Source organism: Peromyscus californicus, unplaced genomic scaffold (assembly GCF_007827085.1).
Source record: "Peromyscus californicus insignis strain IS unplaced genomic scaffold, ASM782708v3 Scaffold_11__1_contigs__length_118956290, whole genome shotgun sequence".
Taxonomy (NCBI): Eukaryota; Metazoa; Chordata; class Mammalia; order Rodentia; family Cricetidae; genus Peromyscus; species Peromyscus californicus.
Window position 1 is genome coordinate 62,153,219 of NW_026294402.1, and position 22,263 is coordinate 62,175,481.

The 22,263-nt window shown below is 46.0% G+C and overlaps 1 protein-coding gene across 5 annotated transcripts in view; it reads right to left on the reverse strand.

Moving 5' to 3' along the window:
- Positions 1-22,263, reverse strand: part of Tln2 (talin 2) — a 426,813-nt gene that overhangs the window by 78,675 nt on the left and 325,875 nt on the right. For all 5 annotated transcript variants that reach the window (XM_052713268.1, XM_052713262.1, XM_052713236.1 and 2 more), the window contains 5 exons: positions 14,078-14,171; positions 11,187-11,276; positions 8,647-8,769; positions 7,454-7,597; positions 5,075-5,236 (listed from right to left, as the gene is read on the reverse strand). In XM_052713268.1, the coding sequence (XP_052569228.1) occupies positions 5,075-5,236; positions 7,454-7,597; positions 8,647-8,769; positions 11,187-11,276; positions 14,078-14,171 (613 nt within the window). The remainder of the gene's footprint in view (positions 1-5,074; positions 5,237-7,453; positions 7,598-8,646; positions 8,770-11,186; positions 11,277-14,077; positions 14,172-22,263) is intronic.

Genomic DNA, 22,263 nt, shown 5'->3' on the forward strand with positions numbered 1-22,263 from the left:
ACCCTGCTCTAACCTCTTCAATTCAACCATTCTTCGAGGCCCACTGGAGACCTTAACAAATGCCTGTTACTTTTTGCTCACATGCATGGCCCACCTCTAATTGCCCTCCTGTACTCACTAGATGTTGAGTCCACATTGCTGCCCTGGCCATATGGAAAAGGGTTACCTCCAAGCACTGACCTCACTGTGCTATTCATGTTATAGCCTCCTTGAGGTTGGGTGCTATCAAGACACAGAGCAAGCTGGGAATACCAGTGGGAGGCGCGGTGGTGGATGCCACCTGGCAGGTGCCTGATACAAATGGTCCCAGCCAAGAAAATGGGTGAAGCAGGAGGATAGTCAGAGTGAACTTTGGAGACCAAGGAGCTTGGGCAGTTCCACAAGTTGCATTTGCCTAGGTGCTGAAATGACATGGTTTCCTTTCTTCCTCTCACCTCTCCAAACTCAGGCCTGCTCCTTTCCTACCTCCTTCTCTGTCTGCAAGGATGGAAAACATCTGGCCAGGTCATCAACCCTCATTTGAACTTACACAAACTGAAAAGATGACTCAAGGTAAATCTGAAGGAACAGTTCTCAGTGGTACAGCCTCAAAACATGGACCAATGAGATGCCAAGAGGATTTCTTTGGCTCAGCACAGATCCTACAAACCACATCTCATGGAGCCCATTGCTATTCACAGGACGGCACTGAATAACATGGGCTACGGCAGAAACCTATCACTCTCCTGCTTTGGCTTTCAAAAGGGAAAAGCTATTTCCCCAAAAGGAGGCATTGGGCATTAGCAAGGCTGATCTGTAAAGCTATTATTTCACTTCCAAATTTTGCTTCTACTGGGTCTGACTGAGCCAGCCTAAGTGAAGTGGCCACTCAAGTCAGCGCCACAGTGAAATGCTGAGCAGCTACAGCTGCTTCCTTGTGCCCATTTCATATCACAGAACGTCTCCTTCGCCACCAAAGGGGTAAATTCACTGGGCTGTATATTCAAAACCATGGGGAAAAGAGCACTCCCTGCCCCTGAGCCCGCTCCTCCTCAAGTCTTCAGTCTAACCTCACAGGCATGTGGGGAAAACATTCATGGACTCAAGGGGTTAAAGATCACTGAATGCCCACCTGCTTTCCCCAATAAAACTAGCATCTTGAAAAACGACACGATTTACTCAGTCACTCTGCTACTTGCTGTCATGTCTCAAACCATCACCCGAGACGCCAACTTGTTTCTTTCCTACAGACCTTAGGCAACAACCAAGGCAGCAGGGCCTAAGATGTCCCAGAGGGGTCCCCACTCCGATCTGAAGGACTCTACCTTACCAGTCCAAACATAAGGATGACCAGGAAAATATACTTACAGCCAAGTCAAATTCAATTAGAGAGAGCCGGATCGGGTGTCTGCGGCCCTCACTGGAAGTGCCTAATTGCAAAAATCCTGCGGTGAACGACAAGGCCAAACTGCAACTTCTCAGCAAAACAAAAGCTGGGGTTGCATAATTTCCACTTGGCACTCAAACCTGAGTGGCTGCACATTTAAAATAACATTCCATTCCACACATCTGATTCAAGGCTAGGTAATGAGCGTGATGGAGAGAGAAACTCAGCCGGTGTTCCTGCAGCTCACCCCGCATTGAGAGCCCTCCCTGGTAGGGGATAGATTGAAGTGAGTTCTCGCTGGGCTATGCTTGGGGAGTTTAAGGAATGCCATCAGTAGAGACCTAAGGTCTCAGTGGCATGCTGTTTGCTCCCTTCGTCATAGCTGGAAGGGTGCGGCAGCTGGGCGTATGTCTGGGCACAGCCTCATGGTGCAAATCAAACACACACTAAGGAGCCTAAGACAGCAAAAAATGCAGCTGTGACACAGCTCTCTGGACTACTCAGGAAATTAAGGATCCACTGGTTTTTCTGTTTCACAGGATACCTAACCGTTCCTTCAAATAGGAAATGCATTTAGTACAGAGCGAGGGCACTAAGGAGGTGACCTCTGCCATTTTCTGATTAGTGAGTGAAAGGCAACGCTTGAGGACTGGCCAGCAACCCCCACCACACAGTGGGAACTGAAAACTCTGGGCCCACTTTGGCACGCTGGGGCAATAGGCTCATCTCTGTTCCCTTTATAGTGATGCCGGTTTGCAGTGATGCTCGTGGGCGACAGGCTTTATGTGCCCCACATTGTAATCGCTGGGCTCTCCTCCTCTGATGCTGCCCACAGGCCTATCTTCTGGACCGTCACAAGAGCTTATCTGCTGCAGGGAATTGCAGAGGGGTTGACACTGTGAGGGGCATGTGAAAGAAGATTCCATCTTAACAGACAGACCAGAATTTAAAACTGAGGAGAGAGGGAGGCTGCAGGAGACAGAGAGGCTGCAGGAGAGAGAGGCTGCAGGAGAGAGAGAGGCTGCAGGAGAGAGAGAGAGGCTGCAGCAGTTTCTAAAGTCTTCCCCCACCCACCGACTTTTAACTAGAAAACGTTAATTATGCAGCAAGCAACAATGACATCATAGCTTTTAACTACACTGTCCTTTCCACCCCTGGCCCCCAAACTTACACTCATGCTCTGTAAACACAGCCAGGGCTAACCCCAGGCAGGAGGGATGAGTTCATCGCCTCTGTTCCAAAGAGCCCAGCAGCATGCCAAGACTGAGAACAGGGGCTCTGGGGCTCCGGCTTGAATTCTCATCAGTCCTTTACTGGCTGCTTTACCTAGGCAGTTACTTAACCTCTTTGTGTCCCGGTTTCCCATCAGCGAAATGGGCATGATAAACATAGCCTATCTGTGTGGATGAGACGAGTGATACACATAAAGCCTAAAATCCAGACTTAAAAACCTAAGCTTGTTAATTGCTCATGTCATGAACTGTGATGGCAAGGGAGATGAGCTGCCACGAGGATCCCAGAACACCAGGACGCTGGATTTAATTTGTTCCTTCATTTTCCATCCAGTTTCTTGTTGCTTTCAAACACACGGGGCTTTTGTTTGTTTTGAAAATGACTCTTTGTTGAAACAGCTCTGGAGCTGCTGACTGGGCGAACTGGCCCGGCTCTCACCAGCCAGCTTCCAGCTGCTGCAGGCTGCATGGATGCTCCTTCCTTTGGCCTCTGTGAGGCTCACTCTGTGATTGACTTCTCCATGGGATTGTGCAGCCATTTTTGCAGCACAAAGAAAACCAGGTCGAGCTACAGAGACCCTTTCACTGAAGTCAGGCTGGGGGTGTTGTCCAGTGGTACAGCAAGTGCCTACCTGGAACAAATAGCTAACTGGGATGTCCATCAGCATACCAAGATGCACCAAGGCTTTCAGGCTCACTCAGTACCTGCGGCACCTCTCAGCTTGTCTCACCATGCCCCCTACCCAAACCTCCCTAGCCCTGTAGCCCAGAGGGGTCACTCCCCCCGCCCCCCCTCAGCTTCTCTTTCCTATATAACCGTGCCAAATGAGACATGCTTTCTCCTAGTTCTTCTCTTGGTTCTCGGCTCCTCTCTAGGTCCGACTACCCTCTCTCCTCCTCTTCTCTCGCCTCTCTTCCTTTCCTGCTCCGCCCCATGTGGCCACGTTCAGTCTGAACTCTTCCAGATGCCTCTGGCTGTTCTCTCCTTCATATCTACAATTAAAAACTGTTTCCTCAACCATACCTTGGAGCGGTCATGTCCTCATTTCATTTACCTAGCATGCACAAGGCCACTGGTTTGATCCCCCCGCACCATCCAAAATCATAAAAAAATGAACAGCCCCTTTCCCTTCAGTACAGCAAGGTTCACAGAGAGCTTGTACCATGCCTCTCCTGACAATGTCCCTTTGAAGGCTGGGGGAGGGGACTGAGATAATACCGGGCTGTGTGTTTGTGGTTTGCTGTCCAGGTTTTGGCTGTTTTCCCACAATGTGTTTCCCTGATATGTGCACGGCTCTAGCTTAGAGCACCCACCTACAAAGACCACTGCCTGGTCAACTCAAATCACTGCAAGGGAGCCCTGTCTCCCCCGACACCTCAAGTCCTCATGGACTTTCACACAATAATGATTTTTTTTTCAGGAAGACAGAATGCTATCTTTAAAAAGTTGATGCTAAAACAAACAAACAAAAAACCATTTATAGACAGCATGGATGTCACAGGGAGATTTAAGTAATTATGTATGTGTATGCATGTTAGTACATGTCAGTGTGGGCATGAATACACCACAGTGCACATGTGGAGGTGAGGGGCCAGTTCTAGGTGTGTGCATGTGTGGAGGTGAGGGGCCAGTTCTAGGTGTGTGCATGTGTGGAGGTGAGGGGCCAGTTCCAGGTGTGTGCACGTGTGGAGGTGAGGGGCCAGTTCTAGGTGTGTGCATGTGTGGAGGTGAGGGGCCAGTTCCAGGTGTGTGCACGTGTGGAGGTGAGAGGTCAGTTCTAGGTGTGTGCACATGTGGAGGTGAGGGGCCAGTTCTAGGTGTGGGTCATCCCCTTCTAAGCTGTTTCTTGAGACACGATCTCTTGTGTTGTTTTGCCAGTATGTACACCAACCAGGCTAGCTGGCCCGTGAGCTTCCAAGGAATTCTCCTGCCTCTGCTAACCATCTTGCTGCAGGAGTGCTGGAAATGCAGAGGTGCACTAATGTGTCAGGCTTTGACACGAGTGTGGAGATGTGAACTGAGGCCTTCATGTTTGTAAGGCAAGATACCCACTGGGCCATCTCTCCAGCTCCAAAGGGATGTTTAAAAACACAGTTGTTTTATAATTTCCCATTTCCTTTCCCTTCCACATCATCTCTTGGTTCTAAAGTCTCCAGCAAAACCAGAACCTTCTACCAGGCCACTCAAAACCACCCAAGTAAACAGTTTAAGTATACATAAGCTATACCAAAAACAGCCCTAAGAGAGGCCCCTAGTTTCAGGCCCTAAGCTCCTCCCTACAGAATCAGGAGGTGAGTGGAGATGTAGTTGGTTGGGCTTTCCTGGTGAATAACTCCTAATTAGTAAGCAACTCCTCACCACTCATGACTTACAGGATACACCTGCCACTCGTGTATCTGAGGAGATCAAGCCGCAGCCCTGCTCCTCTCTCAGCTCTGCACAGGGATCAACCAGACCTGCAATACAGTGACCCACCTTGATGGTCTTGACCAGGTTGGCGGTGCTGTTGGCGACCTCCTTGGCTGACTGCACAAAGTGCCTCTTGGCCACAGGGTTGGCCGTCTTGGATGAGGCGATGCGGCAGGCGTTGCATAAGGCTGAGGTGTGCTTGGCCACAATGGTGGCAGCCGACAGAACCTACAAAGCATGGAGCGGGGTTGGGTGTGGGCACCACGCACTTCAGTGCACAGGAGCCAGGGTTTCTCGGCGACTCACTGGTCTAGAATCTAGGCAGGATTGTTTGTCCAGCTCTGCTGTCCCTCAAGTCACCCCGAGGAAGGAAAAGAGCATGCAACATGAAGCAAGGGGGAATGAAAATAGAAAAGGGAAGGAGGTGCTGCAGCAGGAGCATGCTGGGCCCCAGGCTTAAAGGGGATACGGTCAGCTAGTCTTTGGAACTCCGAGTCCAGGCCCCCGGCCAAGACTTAAGACATCTGATTTCAAGTTTTCCAGTAGGCACATTAGAATGAGTAGAAAAACTAGAGAAATTAATTTAAGTAATACAGTTTATTTAACTCACTGTATCCAAAATAGTTTATCATAATCAATTCACAAATTGCAATATAAGTTTTTGTTCATGCCAAGTCTTTGAAATTTGGCATGCACCAGATACTTACAGGCCAATCACTATTTGGACCACCTACTTTTCTAATGATTAATAGCTACATTTTGTTAGTGGCCAACTCCTTGGAGAACACAGGTTTAGATGGGTACAATAAGCATTGAGATCCACCACTCCCTCCTCCCCCTCAGGAGAGCTGTAGGTAGTGAATAGGAGTCTGTGGACTATCTATCAACTCCATCCTCACCCTCAACTCAGGTACTCTCTTGAAGCCATAGACTTCCCTTGGTGGAGGAAAGGGCTCAGGTGCATTTGATTATACACTCTGGTCTGTAAGCCCTGGTACAGTCTTCTTGGATTCTTGTACTGCTTTAAGAATGCTGGCCTAAGTTCACAGTAGGCACACCACCCACAAGGCTGCCTCTGGTACCCCACAGCATACGGTCCTCTTTCTTTTCAGTACATATTGCTTTCCTATGTAACCAGATCTCTGTGACACCAGAAGCACTAAGGTATGTGATACACACTCTCTGTTCCTCAAATGTTTCTTTGGCTCCTTTTCTGTGTTGTGGATTCTGACCTCAACTCTGAGGCTTGACTCAGTGCCGTCATCTCTGAAGTGACCTGAGAAAACTTGTCACACTTACCCTGAGGCATCCCTGTCCTGGTTAGTTTTTATTATTAACTTGACATAACCTATAGAGTCATCTGGGAAGAGGGAACCTCAACTGAAGAACTGTCTCAACCAGACTGGCCTGTGGCCATGTCTTTGAGAGAGTGTCTTGGTTGATACTTGGTGTGTGAGGGCCCAGCCAATCTACGGGCAGAACCACCTCTAGGCAGGTGGGCCTGGGCTATGTAAGAAAGCAAGCTGAGCATAGGCCAGAGAGCAAGCCAGTAAATGGCATTTCTCCATGGTTTCTACTTGAGTTTCTGCCATGACATTCCCTCTATGATGGACTGTGACCCGGAAACGGAAGCTGAAATAAACCCTCTCCTCTCCCAAGTCGTTTTTGTTCAGTTTTTTATCACAGCAACAGGAACTAGAACAATCCTTTATCTTGTTATCACACCCCAATGGAGTCAGAACCAAAGGGGGCAAAGGTCAGATCTCACTTACACAGACTTCTTAGTGCTGAGTAGAGAACAAGCTATCAATAAACAGTGGTGAACCGCATCATGAATTCTGTTGTTTTGCTTCACTCTGTTGTGTCCAAGAACCCTATCTGTAAGCATTTGCATATCCCTGCCTTTTCCACATTTGCAGTACTCTTCTGGTCAACGTGAGGGCAAGTTCATTTGTCAACCTGACACAACCCACAATCACCCAGGAAGAGAGTCTCAACGGGCATGCCTGAGGGGACTGTCTTGATAGGGGACTGTCTTGATGGCCTTCATTGATGCCTGGAAACGGGAGGCATCATTCCCCGGGTTCAGGTCCTGAACTGTGTAAGAACAGAGAAAGCAAGCTGAGCAGAGGCATGCATGTGCTCTCTTTGCTCTTCAGTGTGTTTTGACGTAACGAGCTGCTTGAAGTTCCTGCCTTGACTTCCCTTCAATGATGGGCTGAAACTCAGAATTGTAAAATAAATAGCCCCTTTCTCCCCAAAGTTGCTTTTTGTCAGGGCGTTTCATCACATCACCAGAAAAGGAACGAGGTCAGTCAGTGTCTGCACAGCTGCAGTCATGTGGGCTTGCAAGCTCTGAAGCATTCTCCGCTCATTTCTCCATCTCCCACCACCCATCCAGAGAAGCCTAAGAGATGATAGACCCCACCATCCTTTCCTCGTTACCTGCGATGGGCTGCTGCCAGGGTCCACCAGGTTCTGGCATGCCATCTGGATCGCCTGGTTAGCCCTGGCAAACTGGATGGGGTCCACCAGGCCTTGGTGGCCTGCCTGGCTGTTTGGATCAGAGATGCCAACCAGGTATGCAGCCTGGAAGAAGAAAAGGAAAAGCACACCTCAGGCTCCACGTTCCTCCACGAGCCAATGGGAGACAATGGTCCGCAGTGTACTTACAGCTGGCAAGCTCAGGTACTCCTTAGTGCAAACTGATCAAAGGAAGCCTGTCCCTCTCACCAGTGAGGGCATGGTGACAGACAGGCCTATGCCAGTTTGACATACCATCAGGAGTTTGCTGCAGGCATCAGGGAACAAAGCCTCCTTGTTCTTAAGAGAAAGCCTTTGAGCTGCTCTTCTGTGGGGCATGGTCATGGATGGAGGTAGCCCACACAGCTTCTGGCAGCCATCATATGACCATGAGGATACCTGCCCTGAATGTGAAGCTGACTCTGGCTTCTGGTCAGAAGAGGCAAAAGAAAGCTGGTGCAGACTGATACAAGGAGCTCCTGAGTCAGTCCATCCTAGGGCCTTTGCTACCCAAAGGTTTCCTAACACAGAGCTTAACATGTCCTTGTTTAGGTTACTATTTCCAGTATCAGTTAGACTCTTAGCTTAGGTAGCTGAGTGAGAAGAATGGGACGACTCAGAAAATGACACAAAACGAAACAAACAAACCAAACCCCAAAAAGCAACAAGATAGCATTGGGTCCCCAATAGGACACTCCCAGAAAAGGCTGTTTCTTTGGGTCTCCCTTTGGCTGCGCTAGGAAATAACTAATGGAGGATGAGCTTGTGCGGTTTGAGGGGAAGGGTGAAGGTTGAGAATATTCTCTTCCAACTAGGGATGTTTATTTTGAAGTAAAATCTCCCAAGTTCAGGTTAACCATCAACGAACACTGGCTTTAAAAAGCTGCCTCTGACCTCTGTCTGCTCCATCTGCAGTACTCACAGAGGCTCACTGCCCTCCCTACTCCGGCAAGGAAGCACCGGCCCGTATTGCCCCTCCCACCCAGAAGCCATCAGCTTTCCCATGGTGCCTGCATCAGTGCCTGGAAGAGCTGAAGCAGGTCTCCCTAAGGGGCTGTGCTATGTCCTAGGGGCACGAGCTGGAAAGAACAGATGGACAGGGGACAGGCTCTCACCTGGGCCGCGGCCTCGGTCAGGCCACAGAGAGCCTTGGATGCGATCCCCACACATTCCCCAAAGGCAGGGAGGTCCCCAGTCTTGGCATTCTGTGAAATCCCTGCCATTGACTCGCCCAGAACCTGCAAAAACAGCAACCAATCATTGAGCTCTACTCCAACCCAGGGCTGCAGGAGGTTACCCTGCGGCTTTAACACTCAAGGCTACTTAATTTAAAATGTGTGTCACCTTTGCCTTTACTGTGCCCAAGAGAGAGTCAAGAGAGTTTTACCGTTTTTTGTCTGATGAAGATAAATAAAGAATAAAAGTAAAAGCCTTGCATCCAAAGGTTATCAGTATCTCCAGGAGGTACAGTCACTACACACAGATGATCAGGTAGAATCTATATAAAGCCTCTCATGGGCACACGGCCCAATCTGAGAACTACTTACTCCCAAGAGCATAAAATCATACCCAGGGAGCTAGACTTGAGAGTCTAGCCAGAAAGTAGAAGACATACTGTTCCTTGCACGATTAATTTATCAATTGAAAATTTACATAGAATTGTGTTAAAGTTATTCCCTAAACATTTTAAGTAGTTCAACTTGTTTTGAAAAGCACTGGCAAGTTCTTTCTTTGGCCTCATTAACAGCTGATAAGGATTTTCACAGTCAGTGTGTAGCCTAGAGAGGTCAAATGTCCTCTAAAGATCACACAGAAGGTCACATGGGTAGAGCGGAGCATTTATCCCAAATCTGGTGTCTTGTCCTCTGTGGGTTTTGGTATGTGCCAGGAGGAGAGTTTGCGCTCCAGGGCCATAGATGATGGAGTAGAAAGTGTTCATCCTTGGGTGAGAGACTACAGTGTATCAAATGTGACACCGTTTCCTGAGACAATAAGCAATTTTGGAGAGGAAACAAAATAAATTACTATAATTTCTTATATACAAAACAATCAAGCTTACACAAAGATGTGCATAGCAAAGCAGCTAGTAAATACAGTACTTCACCCTCTCTCCCACCCTCTTGAAGAAGCAGCCCTTCCTGGGGCAGGGCTGAAACTCAGGTGGCAGAGTGCTTGCCTAGCATGCATGAAGCCTTGGGTTACATAACCCACCACCAAAGGAACCAGCTGCGGTGGTGCACGCCTGCAAGTCCAGCAGTTAGGAGGTGAGGGCAGGAGAATCAGAAGCTCAAGGTCATCCTTGACTATACAGCATGTTCAAGGCTAACCTGAGCTACATGAGGCCCTGTCTCAAAAAAAAAAAAAAAAAAAAACAACAAAAAACAAAAAAGCCTGAATTTAAGTATTTAAATCATATGTACCCTCATTTAGATAGCCCTTTATTCCATGAAAGCTGATGAACACAGGACATTCTTGTCTTAGCCCAACACAAACTGAGCCCTCTTGACATCATCAAGACAGATGGCTCACCAAGATGGAAGTGATGGAAACTGGAAACCAGCATGTATGAGTACCAGGACCAAGGCCAGGTGGCAAAAGTTCAACCCCAATTGTCTCTCTGGTACCTCCTTGTCACTTTCTGATTCTTAGGCATTCTCCTCCATTCTTGTTCCTCAAAGGACTCTTACCATTGCTTTTTCTAATTACCACCATCAGCCAGTTAAACAGTAAGGAGTCAGATTTTACTGAGGAAAGATGGAGGAAGGCCTAGAAGCCATGGTAGTTTTTCAATACTTCTCTTCCCAACCACTCAAAACCCCTGTTTACTCCCCTCAAAAATGTATGCTATCATTGGATAGAAGAAAATATTAACAAGGGCCTTTCATGAAAGCCAAGGTCACAGGACGACTTTCCACAGCAGTTCGGCCTCCAGTATAGACGACACATGACTGGATTCACAGTGAGACCCATCAGTGGTTCTCAAGGAAGGGTTCCCAGACAACAGAGACAGAACGGAGAACCCCTCAGAAATGCATGTACCTCAAATCTTGGGGCTGGGGCCTGGCAACTGGTGTTTCCCAAACTTTCTACATGGTTCTGCAATACCCTGAGTGTTGAGGAACACTTGAGCAAAGTACTACATGACAAGGTCTCACCATACTGGGCCACCCAGTGGTGAGGTCACCATATTGGGTCACCCAGTGGTGAAGTAGGTGCATCCAAAGTCTTTCTCAATTTCTCCCCACTGAGGAGCAGTGTTGATATCTGTGTTTTGGCACAGACAGTGTGATGGTTAATACCAATTGTCAACTTGACAGGCTCTAGATGCAGCAAGGAAATAAGGCTCTTGAGTATGTCTGGGAGGGAGTTTCTAGACTGGGTTAATTAAGAAGGGAAGACCCACCCTAAATGTGGGTGGCAATATCCATAGGACTGGGGTCCTGGACTTCATAAAAAGGAGAAACTGAGCCGAACACCAGCTGCGATCTCTCTCCACTTTCTGGTTGTAGATGTGGTGTGACTAGACTGCCTCATGTTCTTTTCATCATGCTGTACCTTCACATTTAAGCCAAAACCAACCCTTCTTGTTTGGGTTGCCTTCTGTTGGGTATTTTATCACCGAAGTGAGGAAAGTGACGAACACAGACAGGCTCACCTTGGAGTTTTCCATCACACTCTCAATGCAGTCGAAGTAAGAGAGGTCACTCACAGGTTCATTGGGGTTTTCCAGCATCCCCTTGACAGTCTACAAAGGAGAACACAACTTAGAAAGTGAGCCAGAGGCACAGAAGAAAAGGCATTGTGAAGTACAACCATTACTACCCCTTGCTGGACTAGGACAAGGACCCTGATTGCTCACTCATTCAGTCATAGGAGGAACTCAGATCAGGGTGTCAAGACCTCAGATTCCCTGCCAGCAAAAACAAGGACAGGGGTGGGAGCCTCAGGTTACTGTTGCCAGGGGTGGGACTGTCACTTCAGTATGGGATGTATCTGCAGGGGGACTATCAAAAGCAAATCTGAAGTTAATGCAAAGCAATATATTCATGGTTGGCTAACACAATTTCTCCACTGGGTAACTCTGAAGAGCTTACAATCCAAGGACACATTCATTCACTCCTTCATGGTTAATAAGGACTCTCAACATTTCAGTTCTGGGACCTTTTAATGGAAGTACATGGAAGAAGGTAATTCCCAAAGATGGCCCATTGGGATGGTTCCCTTGTTATTGATTTAAACAGTATAGAAAATGTCTACTCTTGCTTAGTACCCATTTAGGAAATGGGTAGAGGTCTGTTTCTCTGTCTCTCCAAATCAGTGAGAATCATCACTAGCTCTCTCAGTGCAATGACCTTGGATTACCACCCACGAGGAGTTCTTCCAGTGACTGACAGCCTGGATGGAGATGGATCCTTGAATCTGCTCACCATCAACAAACTGACCACTGGGAGTCAGCAGGCTCTGGGGACACAGTCAACAAAAGGACAACACATGGGATAATGGGAGCTGCTGATACACATCACTTAAAGATACAGGAAAGAGGGTCATACAACGCATGAGCTTACTTCACTGAAAGCCTCTTCTTGAATAACTAAAATGTTTTCAGTACCAGTGATCCAGTTAGAAGCCATCATCGTGGCAACCAAGGATACCTTTGAAGCATACGGTACCTGGGCTAATAAACCTTATTTAGACCAACTGCCTATGTGTCATAATATTTTTAAAGTGAAATGAGCATGCTAGAGCAGTGAACAGCCCACGTGTGATGGCTGATTTTGGTTGTCAACCCAACATACTTGGAGAGAGGGAACCCGAAATGAAGAGCTGCCTCCTGAGACTATACTGTGGGCGTGTCTCTGGGACATTTTCTTGATTGCTAAGTGATGTAGGAAGGCCCAGCCCATCGTGAGTGGCACCATTATTAGGCAGACAGGCCTGGGCTGTACAAGAAAGGTGAGCTGGACATGAGCCTAGGAGGAAGCCAGTATGCAGCATTCCTCTATGGTTTCTGCTTCAAGTTCCTGCCTTGAGTTCTTGCCTTGGCTTCCCTCACAGAGGAACTGTAACCTGTAAGCCAAATCAGACTCTTCCTCTCGCAAGTTGCTTTTGGTTATGGTGTTCATCACAGCAACAGAAAGCATGCCAGAACACCATGTAAGAACCATTCCCAGCAGTTTTCAAATGCTTCAGTCTTGCCCTGTTGGACCCTTTCCCTTCCACTCTGCCTATCACTGCCATCAAGGCCTCGATCAAGCATCTAGAAGCTGCCATGAGTATTCCCACGGAGTCAGACCCATGCTAGCCATGCAGACAACTGGATGAACGGAACGGTAGATACAAACAAGTTGTGTCTACTGAGAGAACCACTGAGCGCATTCAATCGGATCTGTGTAGGTAAGGGCCACTTTACATAAGAGTGGGAACAACTGGCTTCTTTACCCACAGACTTTCTACGAGAAACATGCAGAATTTCAGATATAAACACACGCATAAATCCAAGTCAAAAGGCACCCACAAGCGCCACTAGAAGCCTCCTAAGTTATGCAGTGGCAAGTACTCCTCTTGACCTCCTCCAGTGTGTCCCCCTGCATGTGTCATGTGTGTTTGCTTGTGTGAAGATGTGTGCACCTGAGTATGGTGTTGTGGAATAATCATTTTGTACACTGTGAAGATGTGTCACTCTGATTGGTTTAATAAAAAGCCGAATGGCCAATAGTTAGGCAGGATTTCCAGACACAGAGGATGCTGGGAAGAAAAAGGGTGGAGATGCCAAGAGATGCAGAGGAAGCAGCATGGGCAGTACAGGGTAAAGGTAACCAAGCCATGTAAAAGAATGCAGATTAAAAGATATGGGTTAATTTAAGTTATAAGAATTAGTTAGAAACAAGCCTAAGCTACCGGCTGAACTTTCATAATTAATAATAAGTCTCCATGCCATTTTTTTTTTTTTTTTTTTTTTTTTTTTTTTTTTTTTTTTGTGAACTGGCAGTCCAAAGAAAAATCCACCAACATTATGGTGGCCATAGGTGAACTTCAGGTGCATTCCTCAGGTGCCATCAACTTTGGTTTTGAGACAAAATCTCTAGGATGTCTGACAAGCAAGCCTCATGGATCAGTCTGTTTCCATGCCTCTACCACCATGCCCAACTTCTTCATGTGTGGCCTGGTGCTAGAACCCAGGTGCTCCTGTTTGTGGCATGTACTTTACCAAGCAGGTTACCTCTCCAGCCCCAACCTCCATATCTCTCCCAGTTATCTGAGAATAATCCCTTTAATACTTTGTAGGCAAAGTTTGCTCATTGGCCGTCTACACTCAACACCACTTCCTGTTTGAATGGAAAGATCTTTTACCAGAATACACATTGGCCTAGAAGGAGAAGGAACACTGGTAAAAATATTACAAGATGCCATCTTCCCTAGTGCCTCCCAGCCTCCTAGGAGAGACAGAAGGCAAGGACAGAAGAGAGATAGTCACCAACAGGGGAAGAGACCCAGGGACACAGGCACAGAGTTCTCCCACCCTTGGCAGCCTTCCAGGGCACTCACCTCAAGCTCCCGCAGGGCGTTGTCACACTCCTTCTGCCCCGGGGCCTGCTGGGTACACAACATGATGAGCTGATTGATGCTCTCTGTGACAGCTCTAGGGCAGGGACAGAAAGGAGCATGGGCTTGGTGTTACTGTTTTATTTTACTATTTTATGTGTTTACACACTTCAGCCATTTCCCTCAGCAGAGGGAAGAAGTGACTAGTTAGGCTGTGGTCCCACGAGGTCTCTCCCACAAGCTCCTCGCTATACAACCCAAATAAAACACACCCAGGGAAGAGGAGAAGGTAGACCCCCTACCTTGCTTCTGATTACTCGTCTGATTTCTCAAGGGTTCTAACAGTTCCCTTAAGAAATTAAGACTATCTTTTGATATACTCATGAGAGACAATAAAGCTGCAAACAGCAAAGAGACCAGACTGACACCATTTTCAGGACCCTTCGGCAGCAGTCTTCAAGGAACAAGATTATCCAGGCAGGCTCTTTCCGACAGCCTTGGTATATTTTGATCATTTTCAAATACTCCAAGCAGAGAGTTAAATTTACCAAGGACTTAAAATCTCTACTTGCCAGTAAAGAGTGTGCGGATGACTAGGCCTGGGTAGCCAAGTCCCAGTCTTTGAAACAGCTATTATTGTTTTTTTATTAACACCAATAGGGTTACATCAGAGCCTCTGGTATTATTTTACATGTATTCTATTTTCAGAACTTAGAAGGCAAATCCAGTATTTTTCCTGCTCTACTATGAGAAGCCCCTGGCTTACCTTGGCCTGAGTTATGGATAATTTAGCAACTCAAGCTCTCTTCTGATTAGTTTCTCCAAGGTGGGAAACAGAAGCTGGTTTGCTTTTAGTTTAGGGACAAACGGAAGTCTGTTTTAACAGAACCTGTGGAGATCGCATCTTTTCTCCACTGAATTGCTTTTGTAAGTACACTCTGTTGGCCATATTTGTGGGGTCCACTTCTGGATCCTATTCTGTTCCACTGGCCAATGGTCTATTCTTTCTGTAATGTCATATTATCTTCAGTGTTATCGCTTTATAGTGAGTCTTAGAGGGCTGGAGAGATGGCTCAGTGATTGAGAGACTGTACTACTCTCGAAAGAGACCTGAGCTTGGTTTCTGGTATCTGTGTCAGTCAGCGCACAACTACCTGTAACTCTATTGGCAATCACTCTCAAACATAAACGCACACACACAATTTTTAAAAACTAAAACAATAAGTCTTGAAATTGCATAGAAATGATAAATATCTAGGCATTAGAAATGCTAATCACAAGCCCAGTGGTGGTGTCCCATGCCTTTAATCCCAGCACCAAGAGGAAGAGGCAAGTGAATCTCTGAGTTTGAGGCCAGCCTGGTCTACAGAGCAAGTTCTAGGAAGGCCAGGGCTACACAAAGAAACCCTATCTCCAACATCCCCCTCCCAAGAGAAATGCTAATCATTGATATCATCATTGCACATTGTACACATGTACTGAATTGTTATACTGTATCAATAATATATACAAATACTATGTGTCAGTAAAAGCAATAAATCTCTTATGTTTCATAAATGAAGACTCCAAAAGATGTGATAACTCCTTATGAGGGAGCTATAAATAAGGTAAAGATAAAAAGATTTAAATCCATGCCTGCCTATGTGGCTCTAAAGCTGACCCCAAGCCCTCTTTTGTAGGTCTATGGCAGGTCCGAACTTCTGGCCGGCTCAGAATTCTACTCATACTTCCTACCTGCCACAGCTGAGGAGCAACCTAAAACAACCAAGGCCAAAGTAAGACCCATGTGGTTAGTAACACCGCCTAATAGAAAAGATCCCCATTTTATTAGTTTAACAGGCTTTTCAGCTCACCACAGAATATCAAATTAGATGGAAAATGATGTTGCCAGCATACAAAGGCAATTAGCTGAATTATGCAATCAAATGTTGCTTTCCATTTTAAGCTCAGCTAGGGAGGATGAGAAGAAGAAAAACATTCTCAAACTTAAGAGAGAACCCCAAAATAGTAGTTGTAGGATGGAGGCTTGTGGCAAAGTGCTTTATTAGGGTGTCATCAGAAGAGTGCCACGCTTCCCTCCACGGGGGAAGGAAGAGAAAGAGTAAGGAGGCAGGGCAGTCCCTAGCTCCAGTGACCTGGGAGGGTAAGGCCACAATGTGTACATCTGTAATGTCCCTCAGAGAGCTCAATGCCATCTCCTGCTTGGCAGCTCTCAAGACCCAGTTCTGAGGGGATAGGCAAGCATACGTCACTGTAGTAAGGTTTAGAGAATGTCCTGAATTGTGAAAATATGATCATTAGACCTTATTTCTACACATCACACAAGTTTTCCATCAAATCCATTCCTCCTTAAATCTCAACACCCCCCCCCCCCCGTGAGCGTGCATGCGTGGGTGTGTGTGCATATTTATGCTTGTGTGCATGCGTCTGGAAAACAGATATCAATATTGGGTATCTTCCTTTATTACTCTCCCTCCACCTTATTTTTTGAGACAGGGGCTCTTACTGAAGCTGGTACTAGCTTGCCAGTGAGAACCCAGGATCTGTCTCTGCCTCTCTTTGACCCCTGACCCTTCCCACCAGCACTAGGCTTACATACAGAAGCCAGTGACCGCACTCAGGTTTTTATGTGTGCTCTGGGGATCTGAACTCAGGTCCTTACACTTGTGCAGCAGGCATCTTCTCATCCCCTATCTGGTTTACAGATTAAAATTTATTGTTATTGCTTTTATTTAAAAATGTTTTTATTAATTTTCTCTCAGAATTTCATACACTGTATTTTGACCATATTCACCCCTTCCCCTTAGCTTCTCCCTGATCGATCCTCACCTCACTGGCTCTTTAAAAAAAAACAACCATCCACTTTAATTATGCTGCCTGTATGCCCATGGATGCAGGGCTATTCACTGAGTTGATCCCCCTACCAGGAGCCACCCCCTTAAGGAAACCTGGCTCTCCCTCCCCCAGGAGCCACCAAGGGCCCACAGCCCCTCAGACAAGGGCAGGGACTCCTGGACCTATTGCCACCCCATGTTAGAATGCTGACTGGCTGGATCTTGTGTGCAGGCAAGCACAGCTGCTGGGAGCATCGCAAGTGCTACTGCGTGAGGATTTTTCCATTCAGAAAGTGTGGACAACTGGTGCATCCAGAGGAAACAGAGCTATGAGAAAGAGGCTCCTTTTCCTAGTCTTTTATTGTTATAGCTGTGAAGAAAACTGTAAATTGAAAGATGAGAATAAGGGAAAAAAAAAAACCAAACAAAACTAGGCAGACTAGTAGTTTGTGGTTGGACAAACTACGAAGATGCTGGCATGGCACTGCACATCTAAATGAATCACTTAGGTAATTGATCCGTGACCAAACAGTTATGGTATGATTAATCTCTATCAGACATCTTAGAGACTGGATGACAAAACTATATAAACCCAGTGACTCAGAGGTAAAATGAACGCTTGACAATACGAAGTAACGTTTACGTATTTCACACAACAGCAGTGATTTTCACCAGCAAAGAATCAGCAGGGACCCTGCCCGTGCCACAATAAAAGACTGGCTAGCCGGGCGGTGGTGGCGCACGCCTTTAATCCCAGCACTCGGTAGGCAGAGCCAGGCGGATCTCTGTGAGTTCGAGGCCAGCCTGGGCTACAGAGTGAGTTCCAGGAAAGGCGCAAAGCTACACAGAGAAACCCTGTCTCGAAAAACCAAAAAAAAAAAAGACTGGCTAAATAACTACACAGGTTATAACAGGGTTTGGGGTGGTCACTGAAAGCCATAATGCATAACATATTGCTAATGTACTAGAATATTCATGATATATGCCTAAATACAATACAATCGGAAAAAAAAATGGTCTAAACAGTGAATCTATCCCCTGTGCAAATGATAGACTGAAACACATAAAAGGGTTAACAGTGAGTTTACACTGTTGTTTTAAACGTAAATTGTAACAAATCTAAAAAAACTATATATACACTGACCAATTATAATAAAAAAAAGTCACCAAAACAAGCAGGATCTGGGCTCTGTGAATTCAAAGCTACATCAATTTATTTCTTTAATATAAAAGGGTTAGGGTTGGGAAGATGGCTCAGTTGGTAAATCAGTTGCTTTGTAGGTCTGAGGAACTGACTTCAGATGCCCAGCACCCACATAGAAAGCAGGCTGCGGTGGCACACATCTGTATCCCAACACTGGGCAGGCAGAGACAAGGAGGATGCCTGGGCCTGGTTGACCAGCCAGTCTATCTGAGACTGAGAGCTCCATGATCAACGAGAGACCCTGGTTCAAAGAGTAAGATGGAGAGTGATTGAATAAGAGAGCCAACGTTTACCACTGGCCTCCACATGCACATCCACAAGTATATGAACACACAAACACACACACAACAAAAATATGTTAAACAGTCCTATTTCCCAGTCAACAGATTGTGTTTTCTTGTGCCCTATCTGTCTGTCTTTCTGTCTGTCTATATCTATCTATCTATCTATCTATCTATCTATCTATCTATCTATCTCTCTCTCTCTCTCTCTCTTTTTTATTTTTCAGTCAGGGTTTCTCTATTTAAGAGCCCTGGCTATTTGGGAACTTACTCAGTAGACCAGGCTGGCCTGGATTTCTTGTCTTTCTCCTGAAAGGCGTGCACCCCCACACCCAGCCTATGCTCTGTCTTTTATCTAGGTATATTTAAAGAATGGAGCTCTGCAACCTCAGAGACTAACAGGTGTAAATACTTTACATTGGATTGGATCGTTTTATATTGTATACAAATTATATATATTGAAATTGATATTGTTAGAAAATGCTATATGTATATTTCTAATTGTACCATTCATTTAACAATGTAATATAATTTTCTGATTCTTGAATGTTGTTATTACCTACTATTAGGATATAAAGAAATGAAAGTTAGTAGTTAGACATTATAATAGAACTTGTAGTTATATTAGGTATGTTTTCAAGATTGAGTAGATATATTTTAGATAGACAGGTTATCTTCAAACCCTTCAGAGATCTACAGAATATGGCATTTAAAATGTTTTAATAACTTAGAAAATTTTTCTTTTTTGTTATGACTATGAGACATGTCAGCTCCTGGCAGTACCAATCTACTTCAGAGAAAATATGGGCATTGAAAAAACTGCAATTAGAGTTAACTTTCATTGTGGCAAAAGTTAGCCACTGGACAACAAAGTATCCTCGAATCAACTGCTGAAAACAGGACAGACAGGACACGAAACAAAGGACTACTGATTCTTATCAAAACAAGTGTGGTTATGGCTTTATCAAAAGGCATCTTCTGAGGCCAGGACAATATGGCACCATCCCTGAAGTGGCCTTCGCAATCCGGGAAAGGTACAGTGCCCTTTTCTTTGAAGGCAGCTGAACAGGCAGTGGGCTGATGGCTTCTGATGTGCAATGGAACAGTAGCTGAAACAGTTATTCTTGAAGAGTAATTAAGCTCACGCCTCTCAATAGTAGAATGGCATTTAATAGAGGGATGTGGAGAAGAACGGGATACTGAGATGAAGCCACATACACACATAGCCAAGAAGAATGGACAGCTGAATTAAAAAACCATCAACAATTTCCAGAATTTAAAATCCTGAATCATGACATGACACTAGTGGAATTCAGGTGTTTCTGGTATATAGACTGCTCTCACCCAATGTGAGGTTGAACTGTTGACCTTGTGTACACCCTACTTCACAAATGAGTCTGTCAGATACGTTAAGCCTATAGGCTGAAGATGATGCCCCAACACTGTGGAGAAACCTCAGGTGACTGTCCAGGGAGCTGGCTGTTTCTGTCAACTCACAATTTTTTTGGAAGTTGCTTGCATGCACTTCCTGTTTTTATTTTTGTTAGCTAATATTATTTCCTTCTTGGGTCTCTGAGGGAGTTGAAGATTAGTTAGTTATAGTTGAAGATTAATTAGGATAGAAAGTGAATTAGATACAATAGGATAGATAATGGAATTATTTTCTCTGAATTTGCCAAATACAAATGAATTAGACATTGTTTAGGTATTTATTACTTGTATATATTGTATGTAGTTACTGTACTTTTGTATATAGTTTTCCTTATGTTAGTTATAAGTTTTTTCCTTTTTTCTTTTTATTAAAATAGAAAAGGGGAAATATGGTGATATTTTATTTGTATTAAAATGTTATTTGCATGTTAATAAATAAAGTTGCCCAGGGTCAGAGCTATTAGCAAGCCATAGGAAAGCAGGGCAGTGGTGGCGTATGCTTGTAATTCCAGTACTTGGTAGGCAGAGCTAGGTAAGTTTCTGTGTGTTCAGGGATACAGCCATTATTGGATACACATGCCTTTAATCTCAATACCAATCATGGAAAACCTGGAGGTCTACACAGACAGGCCGTGACGAGGTGGTCATGTGGTTGGGTTTACAACCAATGAGAAGGTAGAACAGGAACTCTATATAAAGACTTTAACACAGGAGTAGCTCTGGTTCGGAGAGGTAGGACCACCGCAGGAGGAAGGGTAAGGTTTTAGCTCTTAGTTCTGACCTCTTGGCTTTCTTCTTTGCATTGGTTCTGTGTTTCTTATTTAATAAGAAGGTTGGTTACATCTACAAACAGGGGTTCTAAAGTAAAATCACTTAGTTCCAGAGACACTGAACCAACTCAACTCAAGTTTGGCAGATCTAGCTGCAATTTTTTTCTTTCCTACTTCATTGAGACAGAGTCTTACTATGTAGTGCTGGAATCATCACAAGGTAAAAAGTCACCTGTTAAGGAACTTGGAGGGGAAACAAAACATGACCAGTCTCTTCTGCAAGGAGGGGAGGAGAGAGGCAGTCAGCTTCTCTGTAAGCGTTCTCTGGGCCATATTCTGCCCAAGGCTTGGTGACTTAAAAACAAATGGAGTTTAAACCTCCTTAGGCCAGCAAGGTGCTGGCAATCTGGCTGGAGAAGCAAGAGGACAAAGGTAAGACACCGAGACAGACATGACAGGGGGCAGGACAGGAAAAACTGCCAACAAGCAGATCAAAGCATGGAAAAAAATCAGCCCTGGTCCTGGGCTGGGACTCTGCACACGAGAAGGTGTGAATGAGGGCTAAGGACGCCTAAAAAGTCTATGCTGCCTTAGATCCTGGCTTGGAGAAAGGCTGAGAACATTCTGGATGAGACCAACAAAGAGGGGAAAGCTGCCATTTATATTTTTCTTTGTTATCGGGTGCAGGCCATCCCCCCCTTCGTGCAGCTTGCTCGGTCATCCTCTGTCGCAGTCTCTGGAGATGGGAAGAAACCTGGCTATCAGGACCCAAGGGGACACAAGGAGCTTCGGTTTCCCAGGGAAGACCCTCAGAAGACGGGACAACAGCCAGCCAGCTGTTCCTGTGGCCAGGGTGATCCATGCTGGCACCAACCCGTGCGGACAGTGCTCAGAGGGAATGAGTTGAGCTCTTCCTGCAGCTGTGGACTGGGTTTCCATTCCGGGGCCAAGTTCAAGGAATATCAGACCAAGACCCCAGCTCCTGGGTGGGGAGAGCTCAGATGAATTGGTCGACAGAGGCTCTCCAGCGCCACCTGACTTGGCGGAGATGAGCCAGAGCCTGGCCAGCCACACAGGAAGATGACCAAGATGGGCACAAGACAGAATCCAACTCCTTCCCCACAGGTGCCGTAAGCCAAAGGCCCATTATCAACCGCCCTCCCCAGGTGCCGAGGCAGAGTTCAGAGATGAGGAAAGATAACCTCAGTATTTTCTTCAAAAGAAACTTCTGTGCCCAGAGCATGAAGGATCACAGAGCCCCAAAGAACAAGGGGTACAGAAAGGTTGACAGCCATAGGACAGGCAAGCTAGAACCATGCACAGAGGGACAAACAGGGCTGGGCTGTTGCCAGAATGGACAGGACTGTGGACCTGAAGAAAAAGGACTCTGTTGCTCAATCTCCTGTGTACTCAGATGAGCCTATGTGTGTGTACCTAACATCCAGTACCTAGCACCCAGCGCTGGCCTTGGCCCCTTCAGACCCTTTATATACATCTCTACAAAGAACCACGAAACAAGCATGAACAGATGATCCCCTAATCAGATGAAGCTTGTGTCTCCACAGGAGCTTGCCCTGGATATGGCTGGAGTACCTGCTGAAGAACCAGGAGCAGAAGGAGCCAAAATACACCAAGAAATCACAAAGGAGGTACCAGGATCATGGCATCA